The sequence below is a fragment of the Hetaerina americana genome, unplaced genomic scaffold, assembly GCF_022747635.1.
Source record: "Hetaerina americana unplaced genomic scaffold, ioHetAmer1.1.p SCAF_2, whole genome shotgun sequence".
NCBI lineage: Eukaryota > Metazoa > Arthropoda > Insecta > Odonata > Calopterygidae > Hetaerina > Hetaerina americana.
Genome location: NW_027286763.1, coordinates 66,286,188 through 66,301,448, shown reverse-complemented (window position 1 = coordinate 66,301,448; position 15,261 = coordinate 66,286,188). Strand labels below are relative to the sequence as shown.

Below are 15,261 nucleotides of genomic sequence, written 5' to 3'. Positions count from 1 at the left end.
GCATAAGTAAAATCATGAAGTGCTCACTACCAATGAAATTGAATTAATAATCTAAATATTTGTTACTTATTCAGTTTAGTATTGTGCTTCATGTGCATTTACTGTGATTTCTGATAATGATAAACTTAATGATATTTAGTCCAAGATCTTCAATCCTGTTTTCCTATTTTTTTTAAATAGGTGCCTTAGTGGTTCTGTTGCAGTAGATGCCTCAATAGACATTAGACCAAGTAGTGGTAGAAGTGAGTGTTACAACTGTGAGACTGAAGATGAAAATGAGGACAGCAAGTCTGATGAAATTACAAAAAATGGCAAGTTTTCTGTTCCACATTTCCCTGACTTTTTTGGTGGCTATGTGTTTTATATTCATCCAAAAGTGGATTCTGAGACAAGATATGAACTTATCAGGCATATAATAGCATACAAAGGGTGAGTAATTTAATTATTAAATCATGTTATAAATAATGAATTGTATTTATCAACTTACATTAACCCCATATTTTTATGCATCATTACAGTTTGTTTGAAATGTATGTATCTTATTATTTGTGGCTCCTTAATGAAATAGTTATTCTCGAGTCTTTTCAGAGGACCGAAGGTACCAAATCTCTATTCAGAGTTTTCCATTTCTCGTTCATTTGTTTCGTGGCATTACCACCCCAGGAGCTACTGTCAAATGTTCAGCTGGCAGTTCCTTTGTGCAGCTAAACAGGTCTCATTCATGAATACATTGGCCCATTTAAAAAAGGTTCATTTTCCTCTCAGTCCATGAGTATTTTGACACACATCTGGTTGTCAACCTGACACACAGCCTGCATCTATTACCTGCTACTGCCCATCCCTTTTACTAGAAGCATCTGGTAGGAAGGGAGGAAACAATGGGAATATAAATGAGAAAGATCAGCTTCAAAAGAGAAGTATCTGCTTGTGAGCAGTGGTTATTTGAGTCATGAAAAGTTTTGTTAAATGCAGTGGGATTCATTCCTGCTTCTCCTCTCTCTGTTGCTCATTTATGGAAAACAGCCAAGATTATTACAATTCATGTTTACCCTGTATACTTATACTCCATCATAGCTGCAATTTTAACCTCTCTTTAATTTGGCAATCTCTCTCATTAAAATCAGGCTCACTAATTGCATTTATTAGGGCTTCCTCCTGCTCCCAGGGTAGAGTGGTGGCAATCATTCTCCATTGCTTCAACACCATCTTCTGTCTATTCAACTTTGTCTATTAACTTCAACTATTCACTTCTGTCTATTCAAGCTTTCTCTTGTCACCATTTTTGACAAACGTAGTTGTGTTTCTTTCCATAAACCCTTTTATGATTCCCTTCTAACGAGGTCATTCTCAAGAATTCATATTTTTGAGGGTCTAATAGCAATTGTACAAAATATTCTAGGCAAATTACTGGGATTATCATAGAGGAACGTTTATGGATGCTTATGTCAAGTGCTTTTTTGATACCATTAGCAGGAGAAACATTCCTGATTTCCATTAACAAAAATTCCATCAGACCCAAGGTGTGGGCCTTCTGGCTCCTCATACGGAAGGAGAACCCAATCCTTCACATTCATCCATTTGCCAAGGAAGGCCTGACTTGTGGAATGGGTTTAGAAAACAATTGAGGACCAATTTGACTCTTTTCCAAGAAACTGCATGCTGAATTTTCCATTTTTAATATACCATGAACCTTGAGGCAGTGTAGTCATGGAAGCTGCAAGCAAGAAGTGACTGAACTTTATAAATGAGAGCAAGTGCTGCCTCTTCATTTTTGAATAGACATTCGAAATTTTTTGGACAGAAATACATGCATTCACAATAGACATGGCAGAATTATACCAAGGAGTTGCTACCCTTGATCATTGTTTACTTTCACATTTTTTATTACATTGAAATTACAAGTAAAATATAAGGGTGGAGTGTTCATTAGAAGAAAGATAAGGAAGAAGTGAAATAAGCTGTTACTTGATGTACAATTTAATGAGTCAAAATGCAATTAAATGAAATTCTTCAGCCATTCCATATGAACTTATTCAGTGCATCACCCAAGTTCTAAATGAAAATATTTAGACTAACAGAAGATACCCCTTTTGTATCTGTACTGGCTGATTAAGTTGCAAATGTGTTCACTGTAAATCAAATTATCATTAGTTCACAACACACCAGCAATTCAACATGTGAAATTGTGGAGAGATTAGTCAGGCTTCATGAAGCATCAGAGGACAAAGTTGCTCATGGTATAGCCGGCTTGCTGTCAGACATTCTTACAACTTGGAAATTTGACTAACTAAAACTAAGGAATAACTAGTGTCATACACTTATGACGTGTGCAAAGAAATGTCAGGAAAGATGGGTGATGTTTCCTGCCATTCCTTACCCTTATTTCCTGTTGATTCTTGTTACTAGCATCATCTAAAATTAATCTTGTTTGCAAGAAAATGAAATGAGGAAAATTATTTTTTGCTAATATTCCTGGACTCCATACTTTATGCGGTCAAATAAAAGAAGCAAATTAAATGTGGGAAGAGGCTTTAAATTACCAAGTCATTATGAACATGGTTGGAATTATTTTTAATGAGGTTTGTTTACAAAAGTAGAATATTGTGCAGCATTAAAGGTAGTTTTTGAAGAATTTCTTAAAAAGCTAATATTCAAATTCTATGCAGATGGCAATGACTAAAAATTTGAATATCTGTATACTTGGATTTCTGGTGTATTTATTCAATCGAATATTCATGTGATGCACTGTAAATTCAGATGTAGGTATTCCACAATTTCACCAAGAAAAGGTAATGCAAGTGGGGAATTAAATATATTTAAGTGGTGAGAGTACTAATGTTGTGTATTTGGAAATTTTCAATTAAAATTTCTCATGGTTTTTGAAGGTAAATTAAGCAGTAACATCTTGAGAAGGAATAGGTGCAAAACTGTAAAAAAAAATGCATAAATGTTACCCTGATGAAGAACTGGCTGCATCCATTTTGTCGGAGTTAGATGCTCCTGGGGAGTCACAGGGTTTGGACCATATATAAAATATGTAGTCTGCAACAATGTATCATAACTCCCATCATGTTGATAATATAAATACCTAACACTAAATTATTTAATAACCTGCCAACCTCTTATTTTAGGATACCTCCATAACAATTTTCAGACAGTAAATAATGTCAAACCCGTAAACTTACCTTTGGCTAGTGTGAATGCTAGTTTAAAATTGGCATCAATATCTAATTCACTGTGTACATTTATGCATGGTAGGCTTTTAAATTCATAAAATAGCATCACTTATGACCTCACAAATTTTAATATCTTCTGTTATATTTTGAGGAGTGAACTTATAAGCTCAAAATTTTCGAACTTAAATGTTTCAATTTGAGCTAATAGTAGCACATGCACACCTCACATCTGTATAATTGTCTGTCATGTATATTACCATCTGTTTTTCAACATTTTGGTCAAAGTTCAGGGTAAAAATTTTCATCCTTCACTTTTTATGAAGACGGCATCCTTTTTCGCGGATATTGCTCTTGCAAGGAATCCTTAGATGCCTGAACAAATAAAAATTTACAGATTGTTGACCACTTTCTAATTGATAGACCAGACCCATTTTATTAACATGATTTTGACTTAGTTGGCATTCTTAGTTGATTCAACAATCTAAGTATAGTCTTTGTGAAGCATTATTTTATTTAAAAGCCCATTTTCTGGAATGAACTGTGCTTATAAAAGTGATATGTTTGGACTTCTTTTCAAAGATTTTTTTTTCAAAAGGTGTAGTAGAATACCCACTTATACACCCTGATTTTTTACATTATAGGAAATTTGTTGATATCTTCACAGAAGAAGTGACCCATGTGTTGGTTGATGAAGATTTGGCTAAAATTGTGCAGGTATGGCTACCTAAATAAGTGCTTTTGAATTGTTTTTGATTAATCCTTAATGAGCTGTCTTCGAGGAATAAAAAATCTGCATGACATACCTTTATCAAACTGTTACATTTTATGTTCGGCAGTATGTATGTATGGCTTGGCTGACATGCGTCTCAATTTTTATGTAGTCCAGTAAGCATTGGTTGAGCAAAAACTTGGCAGTATCACCATCACACGACCATGAAATATAATTGTATTATCTAGTTATGCAAAAAGCCACAGCAGTGCCAATCGTTTGAAATAGAATTATATATTAAGTATGCATTTGTTCCCAGCTCAACTTTGTGGAAGTTCATTAAATGAAGAACACAATGTATCTTGTTCTTTATTTACGTACAACTAGTTTCAACACTTAACCGTCATCATCAGGTGACGCTTGACCGTTGAAACTAGTTGTATGTAAATAAAGTACAGTGGAAAGATACATTGTGTTCTTCATTTAATGGACAATATGAAGTTACTTGTTTGCATCTTCATTTTACTCCCCACGCCAACAAGGCCTTATGAGAGTTCCATCAGGGTAATTTGTTATCTATCATTTGTAGGTATTCATGCATGATGTCGTCTTGATGTTTTTGGGTGAAGATTACTTAAATCAGTTCATTTCCTCTAAGTTTTTGTGATCTCGGCTGACAATGAGATGTAGGGCTACAATTAGACCATTTACAGCAGTATTTAACTTTAATGTAATGTGATTATCAGTTAGTCTTGTTTGCCATCTTAATGTTTCCATTTGACCCACACACATGCTTTCTCTACAATCATGATGAATGTTCATAAGATGGGAATATTTTCTTTCATGTTGAATTCTAAAATTGTAATTCTTTTACCTATTCACTCAAATGATATCTTCCAAAAGTTCAATGAATTTTTCAATGAATGAATCAAGGGACTCGATTGGAAAAATTATAATTTAAGTGATACATTAACATCTCTCTTTTAATGCTCTATAAATGGCTTCAGACATTACTTTTCATTTCAGTTACCGATTGGCATCAGGGACACTAATGTTGTGGCGACCCGTTGGATCTGGGACTGTCATGATTCTGAAAAGCTGATTCCTTTGGACTCTTATTTGCTTCAATAAATATTCAAATTTCTTGACAAATGAGGTTTTATTTAAGATAAGACAATGTAAAATTCAATAAATTTCTTTCAGGAGAAATGATTTTAACTTGGAATTATAATGTTGTCAGCAAAGTTAATTTTTCATTAAGCTGCAACTGGGTTTTTATGAGCTGAGATAAACAGATAACCATCAGCAGGTCCTGAAACAAAAATATTTTTGAGCAAGTGTGTGAAACATAAATAGGACACTACATTATTTAAATAAAGTAAACAATCAATACCTTCACATTCGAATTAAACATAGCTTCAAATTCTTCGGCTGTCATTTTAGGCACAGAATTCACCATGTCCAGGAGGGCCCTACCCACAGCATTATCAGGCGGTGCCCTGCTAGCTAGTACATCCTCTACATATGCAAGAACTCCATCAAGAAGATGACTCAGGTTCTGGGTAGCATCGGCTACCTGAGCCAAATCAGGCATGGGCTCCACTTGCCGTTTAGTATATTGAGTCTTCTGGCATAACTGAACTAAAGATATATAATATACACATCAGCTACGTAATAACCATAACGTAGAATTTCACGCCAATAATAACAAAAACATATCCCGGCAGCTAGCCAGGTACTTACGACCGACTACTTCTGGCTCGTAACAAGTAATTTCGACGGATACCGGAGTAAACATACAGCCCGTCGTACCTCCAGGTACACCAAAAGGTACACTATGGGAAATAATATGACAATCAGCCATTTCTTCTATTTCATGACTACTAAGAAAGATATTTGTGAACACTTAGATGGACCCTATTTTGTTCCAGGACTCACGATATATATGCCTTGATTCCCATTCGTGCTGCCATCAACGTGGTATCGACTGTAACGTGCACGGGATTCTTACATTCTCTTGCATAGTATTCGTGAATAAGAGAGGAATGATTTGTAACAGCATTTCCAGTGGCCCACCATCCAACAATAGCTTCCTGGGAATTGACTCTTCGATTTAACTCGTACATATCCATGCCATATGTTAGCTCCGCCTCCACCTAGGTAAATGTACATACAATAACATAACGAAAATGGGTTACAGAGTAACTATTTCAAATAAAATAAAAATTAAATACCTGATCTTCAAGTTCCTTGTGAGGTACACAGAAGCAGTTAGAGACTTCTACAACTCCCTTTTCTGCCGTTCCTAATAATAAAAATGATCCAAATTGAAAAAACAAGGGTAAAATCACAAATACTAACGGAAAATATCATTGTGAATCTTCAAAAGTCGCAAAGATAGTTGATAAATAGAGAAATTTAAGTGCGGCGGGGAACGATATGGTTCCTCGAAAAGGCCTAGAGCACCATAAAGATCCTTATATGACAATATCAACAACTTACCAAGTAACGTTCCAATAACACGATGTGCCTCGACGGTACGCCTTTCGTAAGCATCTACAATTTGGAATAACACCACCGGGTGAATTTTCACCACAAGGTTCAACGCCATGTTTAATGATGTGGGTTGGAATGGATATGTAGTACAATGTTGTCAGTCGTGTTACTTATCCCCCATACAGCGTTTCAAATGAATTATATGCTCCGGGATGAAAGCAGCACTTTCATGAAACTTGGCAACCATGGTTCCCGTTCCTAATTCCAATTCTAAGATGGTTCTTGTTCCGTCCGCCATGTCCTCCTCCGTTGACTTCTGTAATATCTGCATTGCAGGACGGGGAGACCAAGCGTGGTGGAAACGGAAATTAGGGAAAACTTAGCTGCTTATTTGTTCGAAGGTTCGAATTTGCTTCGATATTTCAGTGTCATTCCGTAACAGAATATTTTTATCATAATAAGTGGCTATTGGTGACAAAACACTGTCTGCTTTTATCACAGAATACAAATCCAGATTTCTGATTCATAAAAATTAAAGTCGTTCGAGAGAATTGGTTGCACTTTCATTTTTCCATTTCATTTGTTAGCAAATCAAGCCTATATTTATGAGCATCACGAGGGCTCCTAACTCATACGTTATGTGAACACGATTATAATAAATATGCCCAAATATCTTGAAATGCGCATATTAATAAAATGATAATATCATCAACATGTTCCCTGCCAACAACTGATTTCATTAAAAGCCAGTGGAAAAATATAGCAGTTTGAGTATATATTTTAATATGGAACTTCGAATGTGGTTGTTAGCAGGTTCTCGACAATTATCATGAAATAAATTTTAAGTACCTTCGTCAAACATAGGTCCAACGAAATGGATATAGAGTATTCTACACACTCCTCGGAAGAATCTTCCGTTAACTTCGAACAGCCAGAATTTTTCTCCGACCGCCTGGAAAATTGCAGATTCGGGAAAGTCAATCTGAAGCTGCCGCAGGGCCTCTGTGAAAGCAAAGAAATATTTATGGACTTGCTATCTCCTAGAAATTGGCAAAATTGCTTTACTGCTGAACAGAAGGAACATCTGAGGGTAACATTTGTCATACTTATTATGAAATTATTAAATTTGAATTAATGAAGTCATATGAAGCATGTTTTTAGTGTTTAATAGTTTTACGCATCAGCGGTGGGTAGCATAATGCCTTCAGCATGGAAGCGTTTATAATATTTTCATAATTTCGGCTCAATGAGACCAATATTATTTGAAATGTTAAGCAGGATCAAAATATGCCAAACATTTCGACCAGATTTTGTGAGATGTTTCATTATTAGTACATAAGGTTAAGCAGTCCAAAGACTAATACACTCTTCGTTTTCAGAAATTCTTGCCAGTATTTCCGCATAATGACGCCGTCGAAAAGGAGAAAACAATCAAGAAGTTGCTAGGTGGTGAAACGTTCAGATTTTCTAGCCCTCTGATAGATATACACTCGCAACTCCAAAATGGTCATTTCAGACCTGATATTGCCAAGATGAGATCAATCATGAAAAAGGTTCAGCAGAGAGAATACAGGTGTGTACTTAATATACTATTAAATGGGCGTTTGGTGCAATGATATTTAAAGATTGTACTACCATTCATTAGTGCATTACTAGAGGAACAGTTTTCACTTTGAAGTTTCACGATTTTGTTTCATGAAGCCTGTGGTATATACCATACATGTATACCAGCACATTGCCAAAATTGTGAATCACTCTTCATGCATGGACACAGTTAAATTAATTAATGCAAAATGTTTATTTGTCCTTTCAGGCTAACATAATACCACTCTGTTATAAACAAAACCAATATAAATATTGATAAATTTTGTTATTTTTAATGCATTGAGTCTTTTTAAACCATAAACATAGAACAAAAGGTCGCAACATAAAAGAAATAAAACAATTATATGTTGCTGAAAGCCGTATAAATCACATGCCCTTGTGGTTATTTTAACAAGCAAGACTAAAAAGTCAATTTATCACTTATATTGAAGGGTTATATTTCTTGTTGGTGGATCTTTTCAAAATTGTTGGGGGCATAGTGGTTCTGAAATTATTGAACAAGGAATCATTAGGTTTCAATTAATGTATTTTGTATATGATGTGAAAGTAGCTTCTGAATTTTAAGAGCATTCTATCGAAGTATCTGCTAGATAATTTAATGGTTAGCAAAAATTGAAGTATCTGTCAAATTTAAGTCTGATTTATGAGACTGGCATACAGTGAGAATTTCATCATAGCAAGTAATTTTACCAGTTAATATTGTTGTCATAATGAAAAGCATACTAAATTCCATCCATCATTTCTCCCTCAAGTGGGAGGGAGAAATAATGAATGGAATCTCTCCTCTCTTCCGACTCATTTCAAATTAATGTCCTTCGTCGCACTTGATCCTAAGGATTGGTTGTTCCTGCTCTGCTACATATGTGTAGTATTTCTGTTTGTTATTCAGTATTGTGTGTTTCAGCAGCTAAATGTGTCCTGAGATACGACATTTGATTAGCCAGCAATAATAAGAAAACATCATGAAAAAGAGCAAAAAATTGAACTGGTATCTTATAATGCTCTAATTATCATTACCTGCTTCATTTTAATGTTCTCCACTAGGTACATTAAATGTGTTTCTTGTGCTACATTTTTCTCACAAGTATAACTATGCAAATCATTTCTCTTGAACCTCACTTTCTCCTTTCACTAAGTACTCAATTATCCTCTTCCACACCTTTTTTTGTAATGTTGCTCCGATTTGATTGCCCAATGTGCTAGCCTCAGAATGCTCACAGATCAAATTTCTCAACAAGGTGTCATCCTTGTGTGGAGTGTGCTTGATAAGAATTCTCTGACTTAGATTTGACAGGACTATAGTAGTAAGGTTAACTCAGATTCCAAACTCCAGTTAGCCCCAATCATCCATAGCTAAGATGGGAGTTGAGGAAGTATAAAAATGAGTCAATCAAAATGAAAAGCAAATGGCATTAATTAGAGTTTAATGAGTGCTTACTCAATAAGCTCAATTAGTAAACCACTGGTAGTGATCAATTTAGAAGTTAGTTGGGAGCAAATAAATCTCTGCTCAAGTTTTTCTGCCTTCATTTTCAGTAATAGGTTTCAATATCTGGTCTAGATGGCCTTCCTTTGACCTTCTTCGCATCCATATTTCCCTATCTATTCCAACACCCCCTTCATTCCTTGTAAGTTGTCCAACCAATTGCACCAGTCGTTGAACTATATTTTCATATCCTTCTAACACACTCTTTAGAGAACTGCATTTATTTTTTATTGAACCTCTTGATATTTATTATATGCTGATATTTGCTCCTTTATTTCACAAAATCTTCTTCAAATAGGGTTTGTCAACTTACTCTCATTTGCCTTTAAATTATCTTGAATGTAGATTAAGATGATATGATAATGACAATGCCTACTACAGAGGATGAAATGCGATCTTTTATGAGTAGGTCCGTCAAAGGTGACTTAGAAGTGGTGGAAATGGAAGCTAAGGGTGAATATGCTTCCTTCCATGTCTCTGCTGCAGATTCATGCAAAGAACTGCTTCTAAGTGAATCTCTCTGGCCCAAGAATGTTGCCGTCAGGCCATTCTATTTCCCTAGAAACCACTCTCCCCCCGGAGAAGTCTCAGGGAGGGACAACATCCGACAATTTGCAGATGCTGCTGCTGACATAACAGACGTAAGCGTTGAGCCTACAGTCAACTCACTATCACTTAACTCCTTGTCTGCCCAACCAAGGTGTAGAATCACTAGAAACAACAGCATGACCTCCACATTGAAAGAGGAACCTCACAAAAACGAGGAAAATTTGATCTGACTACAGAGCAGGAAATCTGAGAAGACTGTCCCTTCCAAGATCTTGCATATAAATATTCAATGTGCTAGAAACAAAATTTCTGAATCAGAAATACTGCTGTGTGACTATCAATTTGACTTTTTGTGTTTATGACCAGCCATTGGCTATTAAACCAGGAATTGCCATCCTTCAAACTCTCAGGTTACAGAGTTATTGATTTGTTCTGCCAATCCAACTGTAGAAATTGTGGTGTCATGTTGCTTTCAAAGAAAATATTTGTGTATCCCATTAATGTTATTCCCTACAAACATCTGTTAAATGAGTGCAATTTTGAATGCTCTGTGATGACTTCAATTATTAACAAATTTTCTGTGGCCCTTGGTTCTTCATACAGGTCACCAATGGGAAACTTCCCTTAGTTTTTGGATAAATTTATCAGTCTTTTAGAAGTTATTGTTGCTAAGTATCCCAATGGTATGATAATTATTACTGGTGATCTAAACATAGACTAGTTGGCTAAAACAATCAGTAAAACTGAATTTTTGAAAATTCTTCAATCTTATGACTTGCGTGTACGTAGTAAGGAACCCACTCGCATAACTACACATTCTTTTACCTCACTCGATGTTTTCATTTGCTAATTTTGATGATAATGAAGTAACAACTGGGAAAATCCCTCTACATCTTTCTGACCATTACCCCATTGTTGCTACTTGTCTAATTGATGCTAATACTCCTTTGGAGGTTTATGCCTCTCGATCTTTCAATAGCTCTAATATTCATCATTTTATGAATCTCTTGTGGCACAATTTGTATTTCACTGCCTCTTTAAATGAAAGCTTTGATAATTTTTATACCAAATTTCTGCACTACTTAAACGTGCCATTTTCTGTTCAGTACAATAAAAGGACAAAGTCTCCTTCTGTAAACCGTGGATAAGTAATGAAATACGTATCATGGGTCAATATGGTAAAGAGCTGGCCATCTCTAGTAACATTTATAGCAAACTTAAGACTGAATATGTCGAAAGGGAAAAGGTATAACTGTCAAATGTTAGTCAGCTAAACATTGTTATAATGATCATAGGATCATTAACTCTGGCAATAAATCTAGAGAAATCTGGAAAATTATTAATGCATCCAGAAACAAACCCAGGAAGCAGTCTCAAATTCAGGTTAATGATTCATCAGGGGTTATTAAATCTCACTTTTCTCAACTTGCCCATAACTTTGCAGATCACTCCAACCTTCTTCTATTGCTAAACAAAGATACTCTCCTAATTTAGAAGCCATTGCTTTTACCCACTTTAAAGTCCCTATTTCGCTCAAAACATCTGAACTGAAAAATATATCGAAGAATCTAGGTACAAAACAAGGCTTGGGCTTTGGTGTAATTTCCAGTTACATTATTAAGCAATCTATTGACTTTATTATGGAAACTTTTCATTTTCTCATAAATGAATCTTTCCAATTAGGAGTGTTTCCATCCCCTCTGAAGGTGTCAAAAGTCATTCCACTTTATAAAAACAAGGGTGATAGACATGACATTAACTTCTAATATCTAATTTCTCTGCTGAACCAATTCAGCAAAATATTAAAAGGCATTCTATCTTAGGTCTATTTCTCACTTAGAGGTTTCCAATCTTCTTTCACTGTCTCAGCATGGTTTTTAGGGAACAGAAATCTACGTCTTCTGCTGCCTATCAGTTAATATCCCAGACTAAATGATCTAGATAAAAAAAATGTAAGTTGCTGCAATGTTTTTCGATTTCTTAAAAGCTATTGACTGTGTTGACCACCAATTACTGCTCAAGAAACTCAACAAGATGGGTATTTATGGCATACCTTTTGCTAAGATTTTATCTTACTTATTTGATAGAATACAACACGTGGCTATTTCTAAAAATGGTGCATCTTTTGTTTCCCCAAGTTAGGTCCTAAATCGAGGTGTTCCTCAAGGCTCTATTCTTGGGCCTGTCTTGTTTCTTTAATATATAAATGATCTCGTAGATAGGTTTCAATACATTAATGGTGCTATCCCCTTGTTATACTGTTGACACCAACATTATCCTTACATTGCCTACTTTTGATGAGTTGGCATATAAGTGTAAGCATGTTAGTCACACTTTACTTTCCTGGTGTCATAATAATTTCCTAGATTTGAGTATAGAAAATTCTCACCTAATATGAATACTTAGCAAATAAAATTTAAGCAAGTGAAGTACTTTCATATTAAGTTGATGGGAAGGTGATCCCACAGGTACAAAATACCAAATTTTTAGGTTTCCTCATCAATTTTTAAAGCTCTTGGGATGAACAATTAGCTGGTAAGTTAAACTCAGCCAGCTTCTTAATAAGGCCCATTATATCCACTGTTTCACTAGATGTTCTCTCTGCAGTATACAATGGAGTATTTTATTCTTAGATAGCCTATAGTATCCTTGACTGGGATTCATCATCTAAGGCCTTGGCCATTTTCAGGGTCCAAAAAAGAGCCATTCGGCTTATGACTTTTGCTAAACACAATGCCCCCAGCTAGCCCCTGTTTAAAAATTAGGATGTATTTCCAGTGCCATGTATTTATATTTCTTCTAGTAGTACATGTATGATTATGTGAAAAATTGCGGTATTCGTAAATATTCTACCAGGCAGAATGAGCAGCTGAACATTTTATATGTACGCAAAAAAAATGCAGGTGCCAGTCATAATTTTATGGGCCTTCAACCTGATAATAAACTCCCAGCTGAGAAAAAGACCCAAAATAGTGTGGCTGCATTTAAAGTCAATCTGCTGAGGTTCTTAAAATTAAAAATGTTTTATTCAATTGCTGAATTTCTTAACAATGCCTGATATGTGTCTTGTATCCATTGTATGTATTTTGTTACTTTACCGTGACGTGTCTTATATCAAGTGTAACAGTTGTAACAACTGGATCACTGGACAAATAAAATCTATTATCATTATTATACCCCAGGACCTTTCACCTCAGAAAAAGAATATCAAAAGGTAGATGAACTATTTGAACCTGAAAAATATGTAACCCTACCTGCAGTTAAAAAGTGATTGCCTGCTGTAAAAATAAAAAAAAATCTATTAATGACAAATGAGTGGCGATAAATATGGTTTGTGTAATTTTTAATGCATGATGCTGATTGGAGTCATGTTATAAACAAAAGAGCTTTGGGATATAAGCCATTTCTAATAACATGTAAAAGATTTTAAATTCCTTGCTACTATTTTGGTAATGAAAATGCGTGTATAATATAAAATATTGTTGGTTCTTATGAAGAGGTTGAAAATAGCCAAATTGATTTATTGTATGTTAAGGTATGGTACAAAACTTTTTTCTTACGCATATGTTCAAGACTTTCATGTGTGAATATAATATATACATACATTATTATATGTACAAATAATATTATATAGATTATGTTTATATATATGCATAGTGCAAATATATGAACAGAATGACTATAGAATCAAACTAGACCAGAGTATATATAAAATCTATTTATTTTTATAATTTAGTTTGTGAAATTTCAAGTTATTTTTAATTGCAACCATAAATTATTGTAAAATGATAAAATAACTTGCTTAAACAATTTAATATTGACATAAATTTGATGCTAGTGAAACCAGTGTTTATAAAAAATAACATCTGCCTGGAGAAATGCCGTGAAGAATGATTGAGCCATTATTGTTTTTGTTAATTATTTAAGTTTTTTATTTATTTTTAAGGTATCGGCAGCGTCGCTACTACTTTCGGGTCATGAAAGAATTATTGGTTTCACGAAGAAGACTACTGGAGGCTGCATTTAAACTCCCACCAGATACATCGCCTCGTGCTGAGCGCATTCCACCGCCTCCTAAGTCATTTCCTGTTGCTTGGAAAACGAGACGACGGTACTTCCGAGAGCTCTCTTCAATACGGGAAGAAGTGGGTGAAAGCAGTCAAAGCTCAGAAGATGAAAATTATCCAGGTCAGTTCAAACATGCTTTGGGCAAATCAAATTAACTTTATTTTAGCATCTTAAATCTGAGTAGTTAAAGAAGAAATGATCAGTCTGTTCCAAGTAATTAAATCAATGAGTGCTCACTATGTGTTGGATGAAATTACTTTGTTGAAAGGAATAGTTAATATAAAATGCAGTTAAATCTCAGATGTACGTACTTGAGGGGAGCAGTGAAATTATGCATGTGAAAGTAAAACTAAGGTCTGGAGGAAAGTTGTTCTGAAAGCTAATTGGATGTATTAAAAAATCTTTGTTGTTTATATTATTTATTTCATTATAATTGTGCAGACTATTTCATTCTTAAAGCATGAAAATATAATCTTGAGGATTTACCTCCAAACCTCAATTTTACATAAACCTTGAATGGCATAACCTTACTATGAAGGGGATCAGTGGCAATGTCTTCGTTTTTCACCGCATTTACTACCATCATATGCCTAAATATCACAAGTTGAATGAATATTCATATGTAATGAATGTCAACTGTAAATGTAGGAATAGGTAATTCATGATATGCTCTTCATTTCAAAAAAATTATCTGGACAATATTATAGATGGACCTCCTCCAAAGCTTAGTAAAAAGCAGAAAAAACAGTTGGTGGCTTTGGAGTCTTCGTGTAGCCCTGATATGAGGCTCATCACATCAACCTTAGCAACAAAACCTTCAGGATTTGATCTGGAAGTTAATGTTACCAGTAATTACAATCCATATGAAATTACCGATGAGACTTACAAAGCAATGTTATTGAAGCATAAGAAAAGAAGAAGTGCAGGAGATGTAAGTATTACACCTAAACTATTTATTGTGTTAATTATATATTGTGTTCTTTTTAAAAGTCGAGGGATTTCTCTTTATAATATATTGCTAGCCTAAGGAGTTCAAATGAAGAAAAAGGGCTGAATCAGTTTAGGAGTTAAACACAAAAAATTTAAATTTCATTTTTGTGTATCCTCAAAGAGTGTGAAAGTTGTTGGGCATACGTCTGGCTGCAGAGCACATTAATTCCATCTGTGGACTT

At 34.7% G+C, this 15,261-nt stretch overlaps 3 protein-coding genes across 8 annotated transcripts in view; 2 read left to right on the top strand and 1 right to left on the bottom strand.

Moving 5' to 3' along the window:
* XRCC1 (DNA repair protein XRCC1) overlaps positions 1-5,054 on the top strand; it is a 22,208-nt gene extending 17,154 nt beyond the window's left edge. For 2 of the 5 annotated variants that reach the window (XM_071585091.1, XM_071585090.1), the window contains exons 9-11: positions 181-429; positions 3,818-3,890; positions 4,912-5,054. In XM_071585091.1, coding sequence (XP_071441192.1) covers positions 181-429; positions 3,818-3,890; positions 4,912-5,016 — 427 coding nt within the window. In that variant the 3' untranslated portion in view covers positions 5,017-5,054. Of the gene's footprint in view, positions 1-180; positions 430-663; positions 749-3,817; positions 3,891-4,911 lie in introns of all 5 variants that reach the window. The other 3 variants (XR_011700662.1, XR_011700661.1, XM_071585092.1) reach the window with 3 other exon arrangements.
* eIF3f1 (eukaryotic translation initiation factor 3 subunit f1) lies at positions 5,026-6,733 on the bottom strand. The gene is made up of 6 exons (XM_071585093.1): positions 6,388-6,733; positions 6,120-6,190; positions 5,824-6,041; positions 5,629-5,720; positions 5,279-5,526; positions 5,026-5,197 (listed from the first exon to the last, which is right to left on the bottom strand). Exons 1-6 carry the CDS (start codon positions 6,494-6,496, stop codon positions 5,111-5,113), a joined length of 825 nt encoding a protein of 274 aa, XP_071441194.1. The 5' UTR covers positions 6,497-6,733; the 3' UTR covers positions 5,026-5,110.
* LOC139687787 (nuclear factor related to kappa-B-binding protein) overlaps positions 6,669-15,261 on the top strand; it is a 42,295-nt gene continuing 33,702 nt past the window's right edge. For both annotated transcript variants that reach the window (XM_071585089.1, XM_071585088.1), the window contains exons 1-5: positions 6,669-6,782; positions 7,246-7,471; positions 7,761-7,954; positions 13,968-14,209; positions 14,797-15,020. In XM_071585089.1, coding sequence (XP_071441190.1) covers positions 7,256-7,471; positions 7,761-7,954; positions 13,968-14,209; positions 14,797-15,020 — 876 coding nt within the window. In that variant the 5' untranslated portion in view covers positions 6,669-6,782; positions 7,246-7,255. The remainder of the gene's footprint in view (positions 6,783-7,245; positions 7,472-7,760; positions 7,955-13,967; positions 14,210-14,796; positions 15,021-15,261) is intronic.